This window comes from Heterodontus francisci, chromosome 37 (assembly GCF_036365525.1).
Source record: "Heterodontus francisci isolate sHetFra1 chromosome 37, sHetFra1.hap1, whole genome shotgun sequence".
Lineage (NCBI taxonomy): Eukaryota > Metazoa > Chordata > Chondrichthyes > Heterodontiformes > Heterodontidae > Heterodontus > Heterodontus francisci.
Genome location: NC_090407.1, coordinates 33,383,221 through 33,400,533, shown reverse-complemented (window position 1 = coordinate 33,400,533; position 17,313 = coordinate 33,383,221). Strand labels below are relative to the sequence as shown.

Below are 17,313 nucleotides of genomic sequence, written 5' to 3'. Positions count from 1 at the left end.
GCTGCCACTGTGAGTCGGTCATGACGGGGGTGAACATGGAAGGTGGTGGATGGGTGCCAATCAAGCAGGCTGCTTTGTCCTGGATGGTGTCAAGCTTCTTCAGTGTTGTTGGAGCTGCATTCATCCAGGCAAGAGGAGAGTATTCCATCACACTCCTGACTTGTACCTTGTAGATGATGGACAGGCATTGGGGAGTCAGGAGGTGAGTTACTCGCCACAGAATTCCCAGCCTGCTCTTAAATACTGTGGCTACATGTGGCTGGTCCAATTCAGTTTCTGGTCAATGGTAACCCCCAGGGTTTTGATACTTGGGGATTCAGTGATGGTAATGCCATTTAACAAAGGGAAGATGGTTAGATTCCCTCTTGTTTGAGATGGTCATTGTCTGGCTTTTGTGTGCGCAAGTGTTACTTGGCACTTATCAGCCCAAGTCTGGATGTTGTCCAGGTCTTGCTGCATTTGGACACCAACTGCTTCAGTATCTGAGGAGTCGCGAATGGTGCTGAACATCTTGCAATCATAAGCGAACATCCCCACCTCTGACCTTATGATGGAGGGAAGATCATTGATGAAGCAGCTGAAGATGGTTGGTCCTAGGAGACTACCCTTAGGAACCCCTGCAGTGATGTCCTGAGACTAAGATGACCTCCAACAACCACAACCATCTTCCTTTGTGCTAGGTATGACTCCAACTGGCGGAGCATTTTCCCCTTGATTCCCATTGACTCCAGTTTTGCTGGGGCTTCTTGATGCCATACTTGGTCAAATGCTGCCTTGATTTCAAGGGCAGTCACTCTGACCTCATCTCTGGTGTTCAGCTCCTTTTTCCATGTTTGAACAAGGCTGCAATGAGGTCAAGAGCTGAGTGGCCCTGGCGGAACCCAAACTGAGCATCAGTCAGCAGGTTATTGCTGAGCAAGTGCCACTTGATAGCACTGTCGATGACCCCTTCCATCACTTTACCGATGATCGAGAGTAGACTGACAGGGCGGTAACTGGCCAGGTTGAATTTGTCCTGCTTTTTGTGAACAGGACCTCCCTGTTCCACATTGCCGGGTAGATGCCAGTATTGTAGCTATACTGGAACAGCTTGGCTAGTGGCGCGGTTAGTTCTGGAGCACAAGTCTTCAGTACTATTGCTGGAAGGTTGTCAGGGCCCATAGCCTTTGCAATATTCAGTACCATCACCCTTTCTTGATATCACATCAAGTGAATCCTTTAGGGAAGGAAATCTGCCGTACTTACCCTGTCTGGCCTAGCTGACTCCAGACCAACAGTATTTGTGGTTGACTGTTAACTGCTCTCTGAAATGGCTGAACAAGCCACTCAATTGTATCAAACTACTACAGAAAAGTCAATGAAGCTTAAAACAGGACAGACCACTTGGCATCGACCTAGACATCGGATACAACAAAGGCACATACTGCCCAGTTGACCCTGTAAGGTCCTCCTCACTAACATCTTGGGATGTGCTAAAATTGGGAGAGCTGGGCCACAGATCAGGCAAGCAACAGCCTGGAATACTCATATTCACTGAATCATACCTTACAGCCAATGTCCCAGACTCCTCCATTACCATCCCTGGGTATGTCCTGCCCCACCGGCAGAGCAGACCCACCAGAGGTGGTGACACAGTGGTATACAGTTGGGAGAGAATGGCCCTGGGAGCCCTCACATTGACTCCAGACCTCATGAAGTCTCATGGCATCAGGTCAAACATGGACACGGAACCTCCTGCTGATTACCACCTACTGCCCTCCCTCAACTGATGAATCAGTACTCTGCCACGTTGAACACCACTTGGAAGAGGCACTGAGGCTAGCAAGGACACAGAATGTACTCTGGGTAGGAGACTTCGATGTCTATCACCGAGTGGCTTGGTAGCACCTCTACTGACCAAGCCCTAAAGGACATGTCTGCCAGACTGGGCTTGCGGCGGGTGGCGAGAGAACCAACAGTAGGGAAAAACCTACTCGACCTCACTCTCACCAATCTACCTGTCACAAATGCATCTGTCCATGACAGTATTGGTAGGAGTGACCACCTCACAGTCCTTGTGAATATGTATGGTCAGCCTTTTATAAATCTATATCGACCAGCACAGATTAGGTCATACTTCAAGTACTTAGTGGCTTTGGGAAGCTAATGCACGCAGGAGATTTACTGTATTTAGTGAACTCAGCAAGTAAAAAGGAAAAATAGGAATCATTTTATGTTTTGGTTAAGAATTCTATACGACATAATGATTTGACCAGGGTGAACAGTGAATGATGGTTGTACTGGAGCTCCATAGCGTGATGCTCATTCTCTGCCGCAGATTACATGCGTATTCTCTTTTTTTTTTGTGGAAACTGAAAAACTCGAAGATTCCCAGATGCCCAAAATCCTTGCAAAGCACTTCTGAAATTAAACTGTGGTGACTTCAAAAGCAACTTTACAGTATTAATGGAGTTTGCAAGGAGATTGGCAGTGAATCCAATTGCTATCTTCAACCAGTCGGAGGCATAGGTCCATGCCAAATTGCAATATATGGCCCAAGAAATGTTAATGAAATTCAGCTTGGGGAGAAATGTTCAGAATGAAGACAAACGACTGACTCCCACCAAGTTTCAGTGGATTTTGTGCAGGCCAAATCCACAGAACGATTGAGTCTCACTCCAGGATCAGCATTAACTGAACAATAATGTGGATATGGAATAGTGGGTCAAATTATTAATCAAAGTAGCATTAATCGATATTGTTCTGGTAATACAGCCAATGTACTGGTTTTATCAAGGCATATATTCCAGTTTTATTAGCTATGTGGGGCAATTTCCTGTCGGCAATCATGTTTCCGATTTCTTATTTCTAACCTGACATGTAGCCTGCTTTGCATTTTCATACAGAATGTACTAATTACTTCGAACCAGGATATTACATGTTCTGCAACAAGGTGACAACAGGGGATGAGGTTTGGTTGGCTGGCAAGCCTGAGTATCAAAGTGATTTGCTGGTCAGGTCTGAATAAAGAAGTTCCTGATTTGACAGCAGCTGGTAATCACTTTATAAAATTTTGTGCAGTGTTAAATCAGATCTGTATAATAATGTAGCCCTGTTTTATGTGTTTCATTTTATTTCGAGAGAGAGCCTGGTGTGCAAATATTGAAATTAATTTGTATCTGTTCAGTTCATTGCTGCCATTCACTTTCAACTGCAAATTTCTTTTATGTAGGTTCTTGTCGCCTTTTTTGGAAATTTTACTTGCTACATTTCCAATGATTTGATTTTCTCTCTCCTTTTTCGAAAATATCCTGTTGATAGAGAAGCACTTGTCAGCACTATGCTAAATTATTATTGTGAAAATGTAGCATCTAATTCAGACTAATGGTAAGCAGCAGACACCATAGACATAAAGAGACAAGGCCACTTTCAATCGTTTGCTTCTTTCTCTTGCAATTCATACCCAACTGTGTGTCCCAATGACTCTACCATCATGGTGTGCCCTGGAAAACAAAACTAGCTTGGCTTTCAGCACACATTCCAACTCACTCTCTCCTCTGGAACTCCATCTAACATGACCCTTTTTTCTTTATTCGTTCATGTGATGTGGGCATCATGCTGACAAGGCCAGCATTTATTGCCCATCCCCAATTGCCCTTGAGAAGGGGGTGGTGAGCCGCCTTCTTGAACTGCTGCAGTCCTTGTAGGGTAGGTACACCCACAGTGCTGTTAGGGAGGGAGCTCCAGGGCTTTGACCCAGCAACAGTGAAGGAACGGCAATATACTTCCAAGTCAAGATGGTATCTGAGTTGGAGAGAAACATGTTCCCATTCGCCTGCTGCCCTTGATCTTCTGGGTGGTAGAGGTTGCAGGTTTGGAAGGAGCCTTGGCGAGTTGCTGCAGTGCATCTTGTAGTTGGTACACTCTGATACCACTGTATGCTAGTGGCAGAGGGAGTGAATGTTTAAGGTGGTGGATGGGGTGCCAGTCAAGCAGGCTACTTTTTCATGGATGGTGCTGAGCTTCTTGAGTGCTGCTAGGGCTGCACCCATCCAGGCAAGTGAAAGGTATTTCATCACACTCCTAACTTGTGCTTTTTAGATGGTGGACAGGCTCTGGAGAGTCAGGAGGTGAGTTACATGCTGCTGAATTCCCAGCCTCTGAACTACTCTTGTCACCATATTATTTATATGGGTGGTCCAGTTAAGTTTCTGGTCAATGGTAACCCCCAGGATGATGCTGGGGGGGGGGGATTCAATGATGCTAATGCTGTTCAAGGTCAAGGGGAGACGATCAGATTCTCTCTTGTTGGAAATGGTCATTGCCTGGAACTCGTGTGCTGCAAATGTTGCTTGCCACTTATCCCAAGCCTAAACGTTGCTGCATTGGGGCACAGATTGCTTTAGTGTATGAGAAGTTGTGAATGGTACTAAACACTGTGCAATCATCAGCGAACATCCGCACTTCTGACCTTATGTTGGAGGGAAGGTAATTGATGAAGCAGCTGAAAATGGACACTACCCTGAGGAACTCCTGCAGTGCTACCCTGGGGCTGAGATGATTGGTCTTCATCAACCACAACCAACTTCATATGAGCTAAGTATGACTCCAACCAGTAGAGAGCTTCCCCCGCCTCGAAATGCATTGACTTCAATTTTTCTAGGGCTCCTTGATGCCACACCCAGTCACTTGATGTCAAGGGCAATCACTCTCACCTCACTTCTGGAATTCAGCTCTCTGGTCCATATTTCGACCAAGGCTGTAATGAGGTCTAGAGCCAAGCAGTCCTGGCGGAACCCAAACTGACACCAGTGTGTAAGCTACTGCTGAGTAGCTGTTGCTTGATAGCACTGTCAATGACAACTTCCATCACTTTGTTGATGATTGAGAGTAGGCTGATGGGGCAGTATTTGGCCGGATTGGATTTGTCCTGCTTTTTGTGGATATGACATAGCTGGGCAATTTTCCACATTGTCGGGTAGCTATACTGGAACAGCTTGGCTAGGGGTGCGGCCAGCTCTGAAGCACTAGTCTTCAGTACTATGACTGGGATGTTGACAAGGTCCATAGCCTTTGCTGCATCCGGTGCCTTCAGCCGTTTCCTGATATCATGTGGAGTGAATCGAATTGGCTGAAGACTGACATCTGTAAAGCTGAGGGCCTCAGGAGCAGGCTGAGATGGATCATCCACTTGGCACTTCTGGCTGAAGATGGTTATAAATGCTTCAGCCTTGTATTTTGCATTGGCATGCTGGGCTCTGCTATCATTATGAATGGGGATGTTTGTGTAGCCTCCTCCTCCAGTTAATTGTTTAATTGTGCACCACAATTCACGACTGGATGTGTCAGAAGTAGATTAAGAAAATGCAGTTAATATAGTTTTTACGGATTCACAAGTAGTATCTATTACAGCACCTGTGGAAAATACCATCATATTGTCACTGTACATAGGCACCTAGAAGTAGTATTACTTTTAAACATGAATATTTATAGAAATGAGTTCTGTATAACTTTAAAACTAGAGCTGGTTAAGGTTTAAGATAGCTTCAGAGTACCTGGTATCCAGAAGACGACTTTTTGTCTACAGCTTTCAAACAGCATTAATATATTCATTAAATCAGGAAATCTTAGATTGTGAGGTGTGAACAACTTTCTTGCACTAAGGACTGTACCTTCTTTCAGCATGAATTTTAATGCTGTCCATAATTTACTGTGGACTCGCTGAATTTGAAAGGAAAATGGTACATTTAAGCCTTTAGTGTGGGAGGCTAAAAAGATAGTGACAGAGAAAAGACAAAACACATGAACATGGGGACAAGGGTGACCCTGAAGGGAATGGAACTAAAAGCTGGAGTGTGCTACAAACTGATAGTCAAGAAATTCTGAACTGCATGTACTGTTGTCAGAAGCAGAGTATAGCAGACCACTAACTGGTGTCATTGTACAAAATCTTGTGCCGTTCTAGTGTGTCCTGCTTGTTTAATTTTGTAAATCACTTCAGCTTAATTCAGAATTTCAGCCCAGTTCGATGCGTATGGATAACACTAACTTTTGGAGTGGTTTAGGTGAGAAGGTCACACGTGAAAATGTCAGAAAAGTCACCAGGAATTCTACCATCACTCAGCTCCTTAAACTCACCTTCCCTTTCCCTCCACCCTCTGCTCCAATGACAGATGAGGAGTTTATATACTTTTTTGTTACTAAGATTGAGACCATCAGTTCAGCTGTCTCTTCTTTCCCAATTCCCCTTGTTCACCAAGCCAAACCTCCCCCCAGGCTCATCCCTGTCCGAGTCTCAATCAAATGTCCTTCTCTAGCTTTTCTTCTGTTTCCCCTCCTGCCCTCTCCAAGCTCATCTCCTCCACGAGATCCACCCCCTGCTCCCTTGCCCCATTTCTACTAAATTTCTGACTTCCCTTCCTGGCCCCCATGCTAGCTGACATTCCAAATGGTTCTCTCCCCTCAGGTTGTGTTCAACTACCTTTCAAAATTGCCATCATCACCCCCCCATTAAAAAAAAACACCTCAACCCTTTGATCTTTGCAAACTACCACCCTATCTCTCCAACTTCCTTTTCCTCTGCTAAGTTCTTGAACATGTTGTCACCTCCAAAACCAATGCCCATTCTTGTCACTCGATGTTTGAATCTTTCTAATCAGGGTTCCACTCCCATCACAACAGCAAAACTGCCCTAAAGTCACAACTGAAATCTTGTGTGACTAATCAGGGTACATTTTTCCACCTTGACCTCTCTGCAGTCTTTGACATGGCCAACCACACAATCCTCCACTAATGCTTCTCCTCCATTGTATAGCTCAGTGGGACAACATTTGTTTGGTGTCATTCTTACCATCCAGTCACAGCCAGAGTATCTCCAGAAAAGGCTTCTCTTTCCCCACTGTATTGTTATCTCTGGAATACTGCCCCCCACCCCTACAGATTCATCCCTGGTCCCCTCCTCTACATGCTGCCTCTTAGTGACATCATCCTAAGACAATCTTCCACATGCACGGTAAGGACGTTCAGCTTCTTGATCCTTCTGTCAGAATATTTGCCGAACGTCCAGTCTTGGGTGAACTGCAATTTTCTCCACATAAACAACTTAAAGACCAAAGCCATTATCTTTGACCCCCTGCCCCAAACTCTGCACCCTTGCCATCGATTCCATCAACCTTCCCAAACACTACTTCAAGTTGAACTAGACTTTGTAATGACAATCTCCAAGTCGATCCTGAGCTGCGCTTCCAAATCCATAAGCTTTCCATCATAAAGACTCCTTACCTCTACCTCCATAACACTGTCTAACTCAGTCCACCTACTGCTGAAAGCTTCATCCATGCCTTTGTCAACTTCAGACTAGACTATTCTAACAGCTCCTGCTCTCCTTGCTGATCTATTTGGCTCCCTGTTCCCCAATGCTTCCAATTTAAAGTTCTAATATTGTGTTTAAATCACTTCATGACCAATCTCTGAAACCTCCTCCAGCCCTACAACCTCTGCCCTCACCCCCAGAACTCAGTTCCTCCAAATCTGTCATCTTGTACATTCCTTCTTCCTTTGCTCACCATTGCTAACTGTGTCTTCAGCCATCGAGGCTCCATGCTCTGGAATTGCCTCCCAAACTTCTCTGCCTTTCCATCCCTTTGCCCTCCTTCAAGAACCTCCTTAAAACTCATCCCTTCAACCAAGATTTTGGTCACACCTCCTAACCTTCTGTGGCTCAACATCTATTTTTGTCTGATTTCTGTCAAGTGCCTTGGGATGTTTTGCTACATTAAACGAGTGATATAAATGCAAAGTATTGCATTATTCTTCTGTTAGGTATAGCCACATTTAACTTGGGATTGCCCTCTAAGGCCAAAAAGTGTAACTGTTTTAAGCCCTAAAGCTAATTAGAGTCTAAGTCTTAGTGATGGAAGTTTGCAAGTTGGCAGGTGCTTATATATTTTCAGGTCCTGGTCAAAAGAAACCATCTTTGAACTGATCATTCTTTAGCAATACTTTTGAGGGTTTGAAGTGTGAAATTTAACGTGTGCTGAAAGCATGACTTGTTTTTAAGTAGATAGATGTCCAATTAAAATAAGAAGCACAATATACATTTATTGATTGAGACCTTTTCAAAATGTATTGTATTGGTAGCGAGCATTTGAGTTGTAGAATAATATGTTGTTTAACAATAGCGGGAAACAGCGAGAGCGGAGCTGGAGCGTAAAGAGACCAGGACAGAGAGCGAGAGTGTTCACTCAGCGAGCGGGAAACAGCGAGAGCGGAGCCAGATAATAAAGAGACCAGGACAGAGAGCGAGAGTGTTCACTCAGTGAGCGGGAAACAGTGAGAGTGGAGCCAGATAATAAAGAGACCAGGAGAGAGAGCGAAAGTTCACTCAGCGAGTTGGAAACAGCAAAAGTGGAGCCGGAGCATAAACAGACCAGGAGAGAGAGAGATAGAAAGAGTTCACTCAGAGAGTGGGAAACAGCGAGAGCAGAGCCAGAGCATAAAGAGACCGGGAGACAGAGCGAGGGTTCACTCAGCGGGCGCCCGAGTTTTGGAAAAAAAAAGTCAACAGTGACATCACAGGAAAGCTGCAAGGTGATTGGCTGGTGAGTAACAGCAGTTAGGAAATAACTCTAAATAGCTCGGTAAGTAAGTAAGGTAAAGAGAAAGGTCTACAGTTCTTTTGTTAATATAGCAGGTAGTATTTTTATTTTTAAGGGAATCAAAGTTCCTAGTGCAAATAATCTAATTTTTTGGTAATTTATGGGAGTAAAAAACAGAGTGAAAAGAAAAGGGTGACATCACAGGAAAACCGTAAGTTCATTGGTTGGTAAGTAACTGCAAATTTGAATTACCTATTCTAAGTTTATTTCAGATTGAAGGTGAATAGCAGATATATTTTACAGATTAAAAACTAAAGACCAGTCGGAAATTAAAAAACAAGAAATTAAAATAGAGATGCAGGGCCAGGTGATGTGTTGTACCTGCATCATGTGAGAGCTGGTGGACCCCACTGTGGTTCCTAGTGACCATATCTGTAGCAAGTGTTGGTTGCTCGAGGAACTCAGGCTCAGAGTTGATGAGTTGGTGTCTGAGCTTCGGACACTGCGACACATCAGGGAGGGAGGAGAGTTACCTGGACATTGTGTTTCAGGAGACAGTCACACCCCTTAGATTAACAACCTTGAATTCGGCCAGTGGTCAGGGATAGGAGGGTGCGACTATGAGTGAGGCAGGTAGAGGGATCTAGCAGGTAGTGTTGCAGGAGCCTCAGCCCTTGTCCTTATCCAACCGGTTCGAGATTCTTGCTCCCTGTCTGGACGAGACTGGAGGATGAGCAAATTGACCATAGCACTGTGGTACAGGGAGCCATTCAAGTGTGGGGAGAAAAGAGAAATGTAGTCGTAATCAGGGATAGTATAGTTAGGGGTACAGACACGGTTCTCTGTGGCCAGGATCGAGAGTCCCGAAGGCTGTGTTCCCTACCTGGTGCCAGGGTTCAGGATATCCCATCTGGGCTGCAGAGGAACTTGGAGTGGGAGGGGAAAGATCCAGTTGTCGTGGTCCACGTAGGTACCAATGATATAGGTAGAACGAGGATAGAGGTTCTGCTGAGGAAATATGAGCAGCTAGGGGCTAAATTAAAAAGCAGAACCAAAAAGGTAATAATCTCCAGATTGTTACCTGAGCCACGAGCAAATTGGCACAGGGTCAATAAGATTAAAGAGGTAAATGTGTGGCTCAAAGATTGGTGTGGGAGAAATGGGGGTTCGAATTCATGGGGCATTGGCACCAGTACTGGGGAAGGAGGGAGCTGTTCTGATGGGACAGGCTCCACCTGAATCATGCTGGGACCAGAGTCCTGGTGAATCGCATAATTCGGGCTGTAGATAGGGCTTTAAACTAAATAGTGTGGAGCAGAAGAGCTCAGTTGCATGGAAAATTAGGAAGTCAAAGTTAAAGGAGAAGGTAGGAGTGCAGGTTAGTGAAGAGTCTGATAGTTACCAGAAAATAAAAGGTAGGGACAGAACGTGTGAACGTCATATTACACCAAGGAATCATGCAAGAGTAGGGAAATTGGGGCGGCACAGTGGCGCAGTGGTTAGCACCGCAGCCTCACAGCTCCAGCGACCCGGGTTCAATTCTGGGTACTGCCTGTGTGGAGTTTGCAAGTTCTCCCTGTGTCTGCGTGGGTTTCCTCCGGATGCTCCGGTTTCCTCCCACATGCCAAAGACTTGCAGGTTGATAGGTTAATTGGCCATTATAAATTGCCCCTAGTATAGGTAGGTGGTAGGGAAATATAGGGACAGGTGGGGATGTGGTAGGAATATGGGATTAGTGTAGGATTAGTATAAATGGGTGGTTGATGGTCGGCACAGACTCGGTGGGCCAAAGGGCCTGTTTCAGTGCTGTATCTCTAAACTAAACTAAACTAAATTTGATAATAGAACAAACTTAAAGGCTTTGTATCTGAATGCATGAAGCATTTGGCACAAAATTAATGAGTTAACAGCCCAAATAGAGACGAATGGTTACGATTCAGTGGCGATTACTGAGATGTGGTTGCAGGGAAATCAGGTTTGGGAATTGAATATCCAAGGGTACTCAGTATTTCAGAAGGATAGGCAGGAAGGAAAAGGAGGTGGTGTAGCTTTGTTAGTAAAGGAAGAGATCAGTGCTGTAGTGAGAAATGATATAGGCACTGGAGATCAAGACGTAGAATCAGTCTGGGTAGAAATAAGAAATAGCAAGGCAAAGAAGTCCCTGGTGGGAGTAATCTATAGGTCCCCAAACAGTAGTTCTGCAATGGGATACAGTATAAACCAGGAAATAGTGGCAGCTGGTAACAAAGGTATGGCAATAATTACGGGTGATTTTAATATGCATATAGACTGGATTAATCAAATTGGCAAGGGTAGCCTCAAGGGAGAGTTCATTGAATGTATTAGAGATTACTTTTGGAGCAATATGTTGTGGAACCAACCAGGGAGCAGGCTATTCTAGATTTGGTATTTAGTAACGAGGTGGGATTAATTAATTATCTCATAGTTAAGGATCCTGTTGGGAAAAGTGATCATAGCATGCTAGAATTTCAAATTCAGTTTGAGGGGGAGAGACTGGAGTCCCACACTAGCATTCTGAAGTTAAACAAAGGTAATTACATGAAGACAGATTTGGCCCTAGCGGACTGGGAAGGAAGACTAAAAGGTAGGACAGTTGATGAGCAGTGGCAGATGTTGAAGGAGATATTCAATTCCTCCCAACTAAGATATATTCCAGAGAGGAAGAAAGGTTGTAAGAGGGGGAAAAAACATCCATGGCCAAGCAAGGAAGTTAAGGATAACATAAAGACAAAAACTAAGGCACACCATATTGCAAAGGCCAGTGGCAGGCTGGAAGATTGGGAAACTTTTAAAGATCAACAAAGGGTTACTAAAAAGTAATAAAAAGAGCAAAGGTAAATTATGAAAGAAAACTAGCGCAAAATGTAAAAACAGATAGCAAAAGTTTCTTTAAGTATATAAAAGAGAAAAGAGTAGCTAAAGTGAATGTTGGTCCCTTGGAGGATGTGACTGGGGAACACAGAAATGGCGGAGACACTAAATCAGTATTTTGCCTCAGTTTTCACGATGGAGGACACTAGTACCATCCCAATAGTAACAAGTAATGCAAAGGTTATAGAAAGGGAGGAACTTAGAACAATCATCACGAGGGAAAAAGTACTGAGCAAACTATTGGGATTGAAGGCAGACAAGTCCCCAGGGCCTGATGGCCTACATCCTAGGGTCTTAAAGGATGTGGAAGCGGAGATAGTGGATCCATTGGTTATAATATTCCAAAATTCCCTGGATGCGGGAAAGGTTCCAGTGGATTGGAAAAATGCTAATATAACACCCTTATTCAAAAAGGGAGGGAGGCAGAAAGTAGGAAACTATAGACCAGTTAGTTTAACATCTGTCGTTGGGAAATTGTAAGAATCCCATTATTAAGGAAGTAATAACAGGACATTTAAAAAGTCAAAACGCAATCCATGAGAGTCAGCATGGTTTTATGAAGGGTAAATAGTGTTTGACTAATTTGCTAGTAACAAATAAAGTGGATAATGGGGATCCTGTAGATGTAGAATATCTGGACTTCCAGAAGGCATTTGATAAGGTGCCGCACTCAAGGTAAGATCACATGGGGTTAGGGGCAATTTATTAACTTGGATAGAGGATTGGCTAACCAACAGAAAACAGAGAGTCGGGATAAATGGGTCCTTTTCTGGTTGGCAAGATGTAACTAGTGGGGTGCCACAGGGTTCGGTCCTTGGGCTCCAACTATTTACAATCGACATTAATGACTTGGATGCAGGGATAGAAGGTACTATAGCCAAATTTGCAGATGACACTAAAATAGGTGGGATAGTAAGTTGTAATAAAGAAATAAGAAACGTACAAATGGATATGGATAGGTTAGGTGAATGGGCCAAAATATGGCAGATGGATAAGTGAGAAATTATCCATTTTGGTCGGAAGAATAGAAAGGCAAATTATCTAAATGGAGAGCAACTTCAGAGTGCTTTGGTGCAGAGGGATCTGAGTGTCCTCGTGCATGAATCGCAGAAAACTAGTATGCAGGTGCAGCAGGTAATAAGGAAGGCAAATGGAATGTTGGCATTTATTGCTAAAGGAATATAGTGTAAAAGTAGGGAAGTGTTGCTGCAACTGTACAAGGCATTGGTGAGACCACAACTGGAGTATTGCATACAGTTTTGGTCCCCTTACTTGAGAAAGGGATGTAGTTGCATTGGAGGCAGTTCTGAGGAGGTTCACTAGATTGATTCGAGAGTTGAGGGGTTTGTCTTATGAAGAGAGATTGAGCAGTTTAGACCTTTACTCTCCGGAGTTTAGAAGAATGAGAGGAGATCTAAATGAGGTATATAAGATGATTAAGAGGATTGACAAAGTAGACGTAGAGAGGATGTTTCCTCTTGTGGAGCAACCTAGAAAAAGAGATCATAGTTTTAGGTAAAGGGGTAGCAGATTTAAAACAGAGATGAGGAGAAATTACATCTCTCAAAGGGTCGTGAGTCTGTGGCATTTACTATCCCAGAGTGCGGTGGATGCCAGGACAGTGAGTAAATCTGAGGAGGAGATAGACAGATTTTTAATTAGTCATGAGTTGAAGGGTTATGGAGAGCGGACAGGAAAGTGGAGTTGAGGCCGAGATGAGATCAGCCATGATCGTATTGAATGTCTCAAGGGGCTGAATTGCCTACTCCTGCTCCTAGTTCTTATGTAGTACTAATACTGGAATCAATGTGAGACATCGAATTAAGGGTATCACAGAAAATCATATTGTACAACATGAAGACATATTTGGCTTCAGCTGAGGGGTTTAGATTGATTGGCAATAGTTACAAGATTAAATGTAAGAGAACTAGAAGACAGAGCAAGAGAAACTTCTTTGAACATGGCGTGGTGAGGCTGTGCAATTCATTTCCAGATTTAATGGTTGAGGCAGAGACAACAACAACATTCATGATTAGATTGGATAGATGGATGAAGGAAAAAAAAAAGGATATGGGGATAGAATAGGCAAATGTAGTTTGGATTATTTTCTCAGATGGAGGGTAAATGCTGGCACTGATTGATTGGTCTGTTTTTGTGTTGTAACTTATGTAATTCTGTCTATTAAGCCTTCTGGCAACGCCAAACTGTCACAGGAAGGTTTGTGATTGGACATTTTGACTGGAATTTTGCGCCCCCCCCCCCCCCCCCACCCAATGAGCAGGCTGGTGGCGGGTAGGGGTGGTGTAAAATTGAGTGGGCAGCAGGGCAGGGCCGTTCCCAACCCTGCTGCAATTTTACACGGGGTGGCGGCGAGAAACAGCCTACCTGCCCCAGGCCAGTCAAGGCCCTTGTGGCCAATTAACAGCCATTTAAGGGCTTCCTCCCACCTCCGCTGGTATTTTATCCTCGGCGGCCGGGCGGCAAAGGCCCCTAGAACCCCACCTGTTAGAACTTGGCAGCCCTCTTGTGGGCTTGTGGTGGAGGGGCGCACTCCTGATCGGGCACCCTGTGTCCCATGGAGGGCTACCCCCAAAGCCCCAACCACCCCCAATGCGCAACAGTACCCACCCCCCACAACCGATCCCCTTGCCTCGCTGGGGCCTGGCCAACTGTCCCCGGCAAGACCCTCCAAACTTACCCGAGTTCCAGGGCCGTCCTTCCAGTTGCCTCCAATGGCTGGGTATAGTCCCATCACTGGCCACCGCTCCTGGTGGTGCTACTGGCCTGCTAATTTGCTGGCAGCTCCATTAGGTGGGACTTACTGCTTCAAGGAGATGGAAGTCCTGCCCAAGACCAATTAAGGGCCCTGGGAGCAAAAAGTCCCAGCCTGGCTCCCCAGACCTGGTAGAGGCGGGCTCACCACCAACTTTTCGGCCGATGGGTGGGTCTCCCGCCCAACGTAAAATTCCAGCTGTTATCTGCAGTTCATTGGGTAAACAGTTGCAATATGTAATTAAAAATAAATAAATGAGGGAACTAAATAGATAAATTAACCACACCAGAGTTGTGAGGTTTATATAATAAGAAGACTTGTCCTTGTGTTGTTTCAGCTCCTCCATATTGTCATGTTAGCTGCTTTGCTGTCATCACAGACTCGCTGGAAATAAAAATGATCTATTTTCACCAGGACACCATTTCAAAAAAAATACTTGAGCTTCATTCCGATAGCTTTGCCATTTGTATCAGTCAATTGTGATTGTTTCTTTCAAATTCCTCTCATCACTGAACTTGGCTGTTCAGTTCTGAGGAATGAAAATCTGGAGGAAAAGTTATGCCAATACCTTGTGTGCATGTATCATGTATATGTCTATCGGGATGGGGAGAACAATTATTCTCTTATGAGGTCATGATTGTGATACCACTGTTTAAACTGAAACACAATCCAGGGAAAACGCTACATTGCTGTTCACCTGAGAAAAAATGTGTGGTTAAGGTGTTCATTGTGAATGGGAGAATAGGTTCCTTAATAAAGACAGTCAATTGCTCAGTTCCTGAAGTACAAAAACAAAAGAAAGGACTAGTGAGAGTAATAGTTCCACAACTGGAAAGGGAACTAATGAAGTGTGTTCCAGAAACCGTTAAGAGTGTTGCAATGAGAAGCCACTGTAAATTAAAGCCCGAGACCTGGAAAGACAGTAATAAATGTTGGCATCAGCAGTCTTAAACTGATAAAACCATCACATTTTGTTGAAATTGACAGAATACAACACAAGTAACCTCAATTAGTTACAATATATAATAGATATTTGATGTAAAAGAAGTAACATATCTCAACATAATCAAGATGATGAAACAGTCAAAAAGCCATTCCATACAAAGCTTAAGTTCTGCAACCAACTTAACAGGAAAAGAATAAATGATTGAAAAATTCAATTTCCAAAATATAAGAAACCTCAAGTATGAGAAAAGGCCATTGGGCCCAATTAAGGTTGTCCTTCCATTATTCTAACTCCCTCAGTCTACCATCTGATTAGTGTGCTTGGAGATTCAAAACACAAAGTCTTGCCTTGCAGTTTATTACAATCATCACTTTTTGAGCAAAGAAGTTCCTTCTGACACCCGATCACAAGTTATTTTTCACTAGTTCATATTTAGAATCTCTGATCCCAAGTATCCTGCCTTATTTTACTTATCTAAGCTACTTAACATTTCCCTAATCACAAACACTATGATTTAGAATTATTGCTTTGTGAAGCAGTGAATCCAGTGACATTAAGCATATTAACTCAACAAAGAACCAAGAACAGTACAGCACAGGAACAGGCCATTCGGCCCTCCAAGCCTGCATCGATCTTGATGCCTGCCTAAACTAAAACCTTCTGCATTTCTGGGGATCGTATCCCTCTATTCCCATCTTACTTGTACTCATGAGAACTAACTGCAGGCCATATTTCCTGTGAAATATACCATGAGTTGGAACCTACCTTGAGGGCACTCTTCCACATATACTTCATATAAGCATAGGTGACATGGGGGTGAACTGTCGACAGAGGCTGATCAAGGTGCTTCGAAGGATCTACGCCGAGCAGCTGCACGAGGGTCTTATGAGCCAGGGCCTAGAAACAGAGCAGTTGGTATATCAAAGCATATTTGAAAAATCCCAGAAAGCAACAAAGTTCCAATTATTTTTTTATATTTTAAATTTTATGTCTCCACACACTTCCTGTCAACTTTTCCCAATATAAATTTTCATGCCTACATTTAAGATGGAAACTGCCAATGTAAACTTCTCGTGCTCTATTCACAACTTCATGTGAGTTGAGGAACTGCAGTGTGCAATTACAGAGGGACAAGTTTACAAAGGCCATATTATAGATATGGGCAGATGAATTTATGATGTAAGTATAAAGAGCAGAATGAATGAAATGGGTGACAATTTTGTTTGCACAGTATCTCCAGCTCTCTGACCCCCTTTCACTTGGTTTTTTCTCCTGGTGTGCAATGTCACGGAGATCAATTTGTTATGAAAATTTTATGAAGTAACATTTTATGAACTGTGGTGGTGTTTTTTTAAATCAAAAGTTATGGGTTTATACTTTGTCAGTTCACTCGCAAAGTGGTGAATTGGAGAGGAATGGGATACATACTCCTATCACCATCAAAAACAAAGGAATTTCTAAGTGAGGTTGATGTAATTTTGAAACTGCATTTCCTCCTGTGTCTTCTTACCAAACGTCCATTCTTGCCACAGAGACTTGCATACTTTAACCAAGTCCTCATATCTTCATGTGGACCAATAACAAGGGAGCGAACCATTAGGATTCGCTGCCAGTCCTCTACTATCTGCTGGCAACCCTGTGGAAGAAATAAGAGGTCGTCATGGATGAACATGTGTTCAATATTGTTCAAGAACTTCTACAATTCTCCTTAGTTTCTTATTTTCTTTGATCTAAATTGTACTAGTTCCTTGATAGAGCTGGTTCTTCTGCTTTTGTGGATGGACATGTTAAGACAACACTTCAAATACTTATGGTTCACTGGGTAATCCAGTGTCACATGGTGTGGCAGTAAGCTCAGAATGAGCCAAACTTGACCTTTGGTTTAAGCCAAGTTAGCAGATTTCAGTCACGACAACAGAAGAGGGGAAAAATCAGTTCAAGTTGCCACTCGAGATTGCTATCCCCTGCTGGAAAGTATGCATGTGTAGATGTCAAGTGTTAACAACATTGGACTCAGCTATGGGACCCACACATGCAGTAAAATAGCCTGCCGACACTCACTGTCTACTTACACATGAATAATTGCCAATTGAGTGCAGTACCAGAGGGCTGCCGGCACTTTAGAA

At 43.7% G+C, this 17,313-nt stretch overlaps 1 protein-coding gene across 1 annotated transcript in view; it reads right to left on the bottom strand.

Moving 5' to 3' along the window:
- The window catches only part of mtor (mechanistic target of rapamycin kinase), a 432,694-nt gene that overhangs the window by 84,721 nt on the left and 330,660 nt on the right, over window positions 1–17,313 (bottom strand). Inside the window, 2 exon segments of the mRNA XM_068017001.1 lie at window positions 15,953–16,084; window positions 16,698–16,823. Of these exon segments, the coding sequence (XP_067873102.1) occupies window positions 15,953–16,084; window positions 16,698–16,823 (258 nt within the window).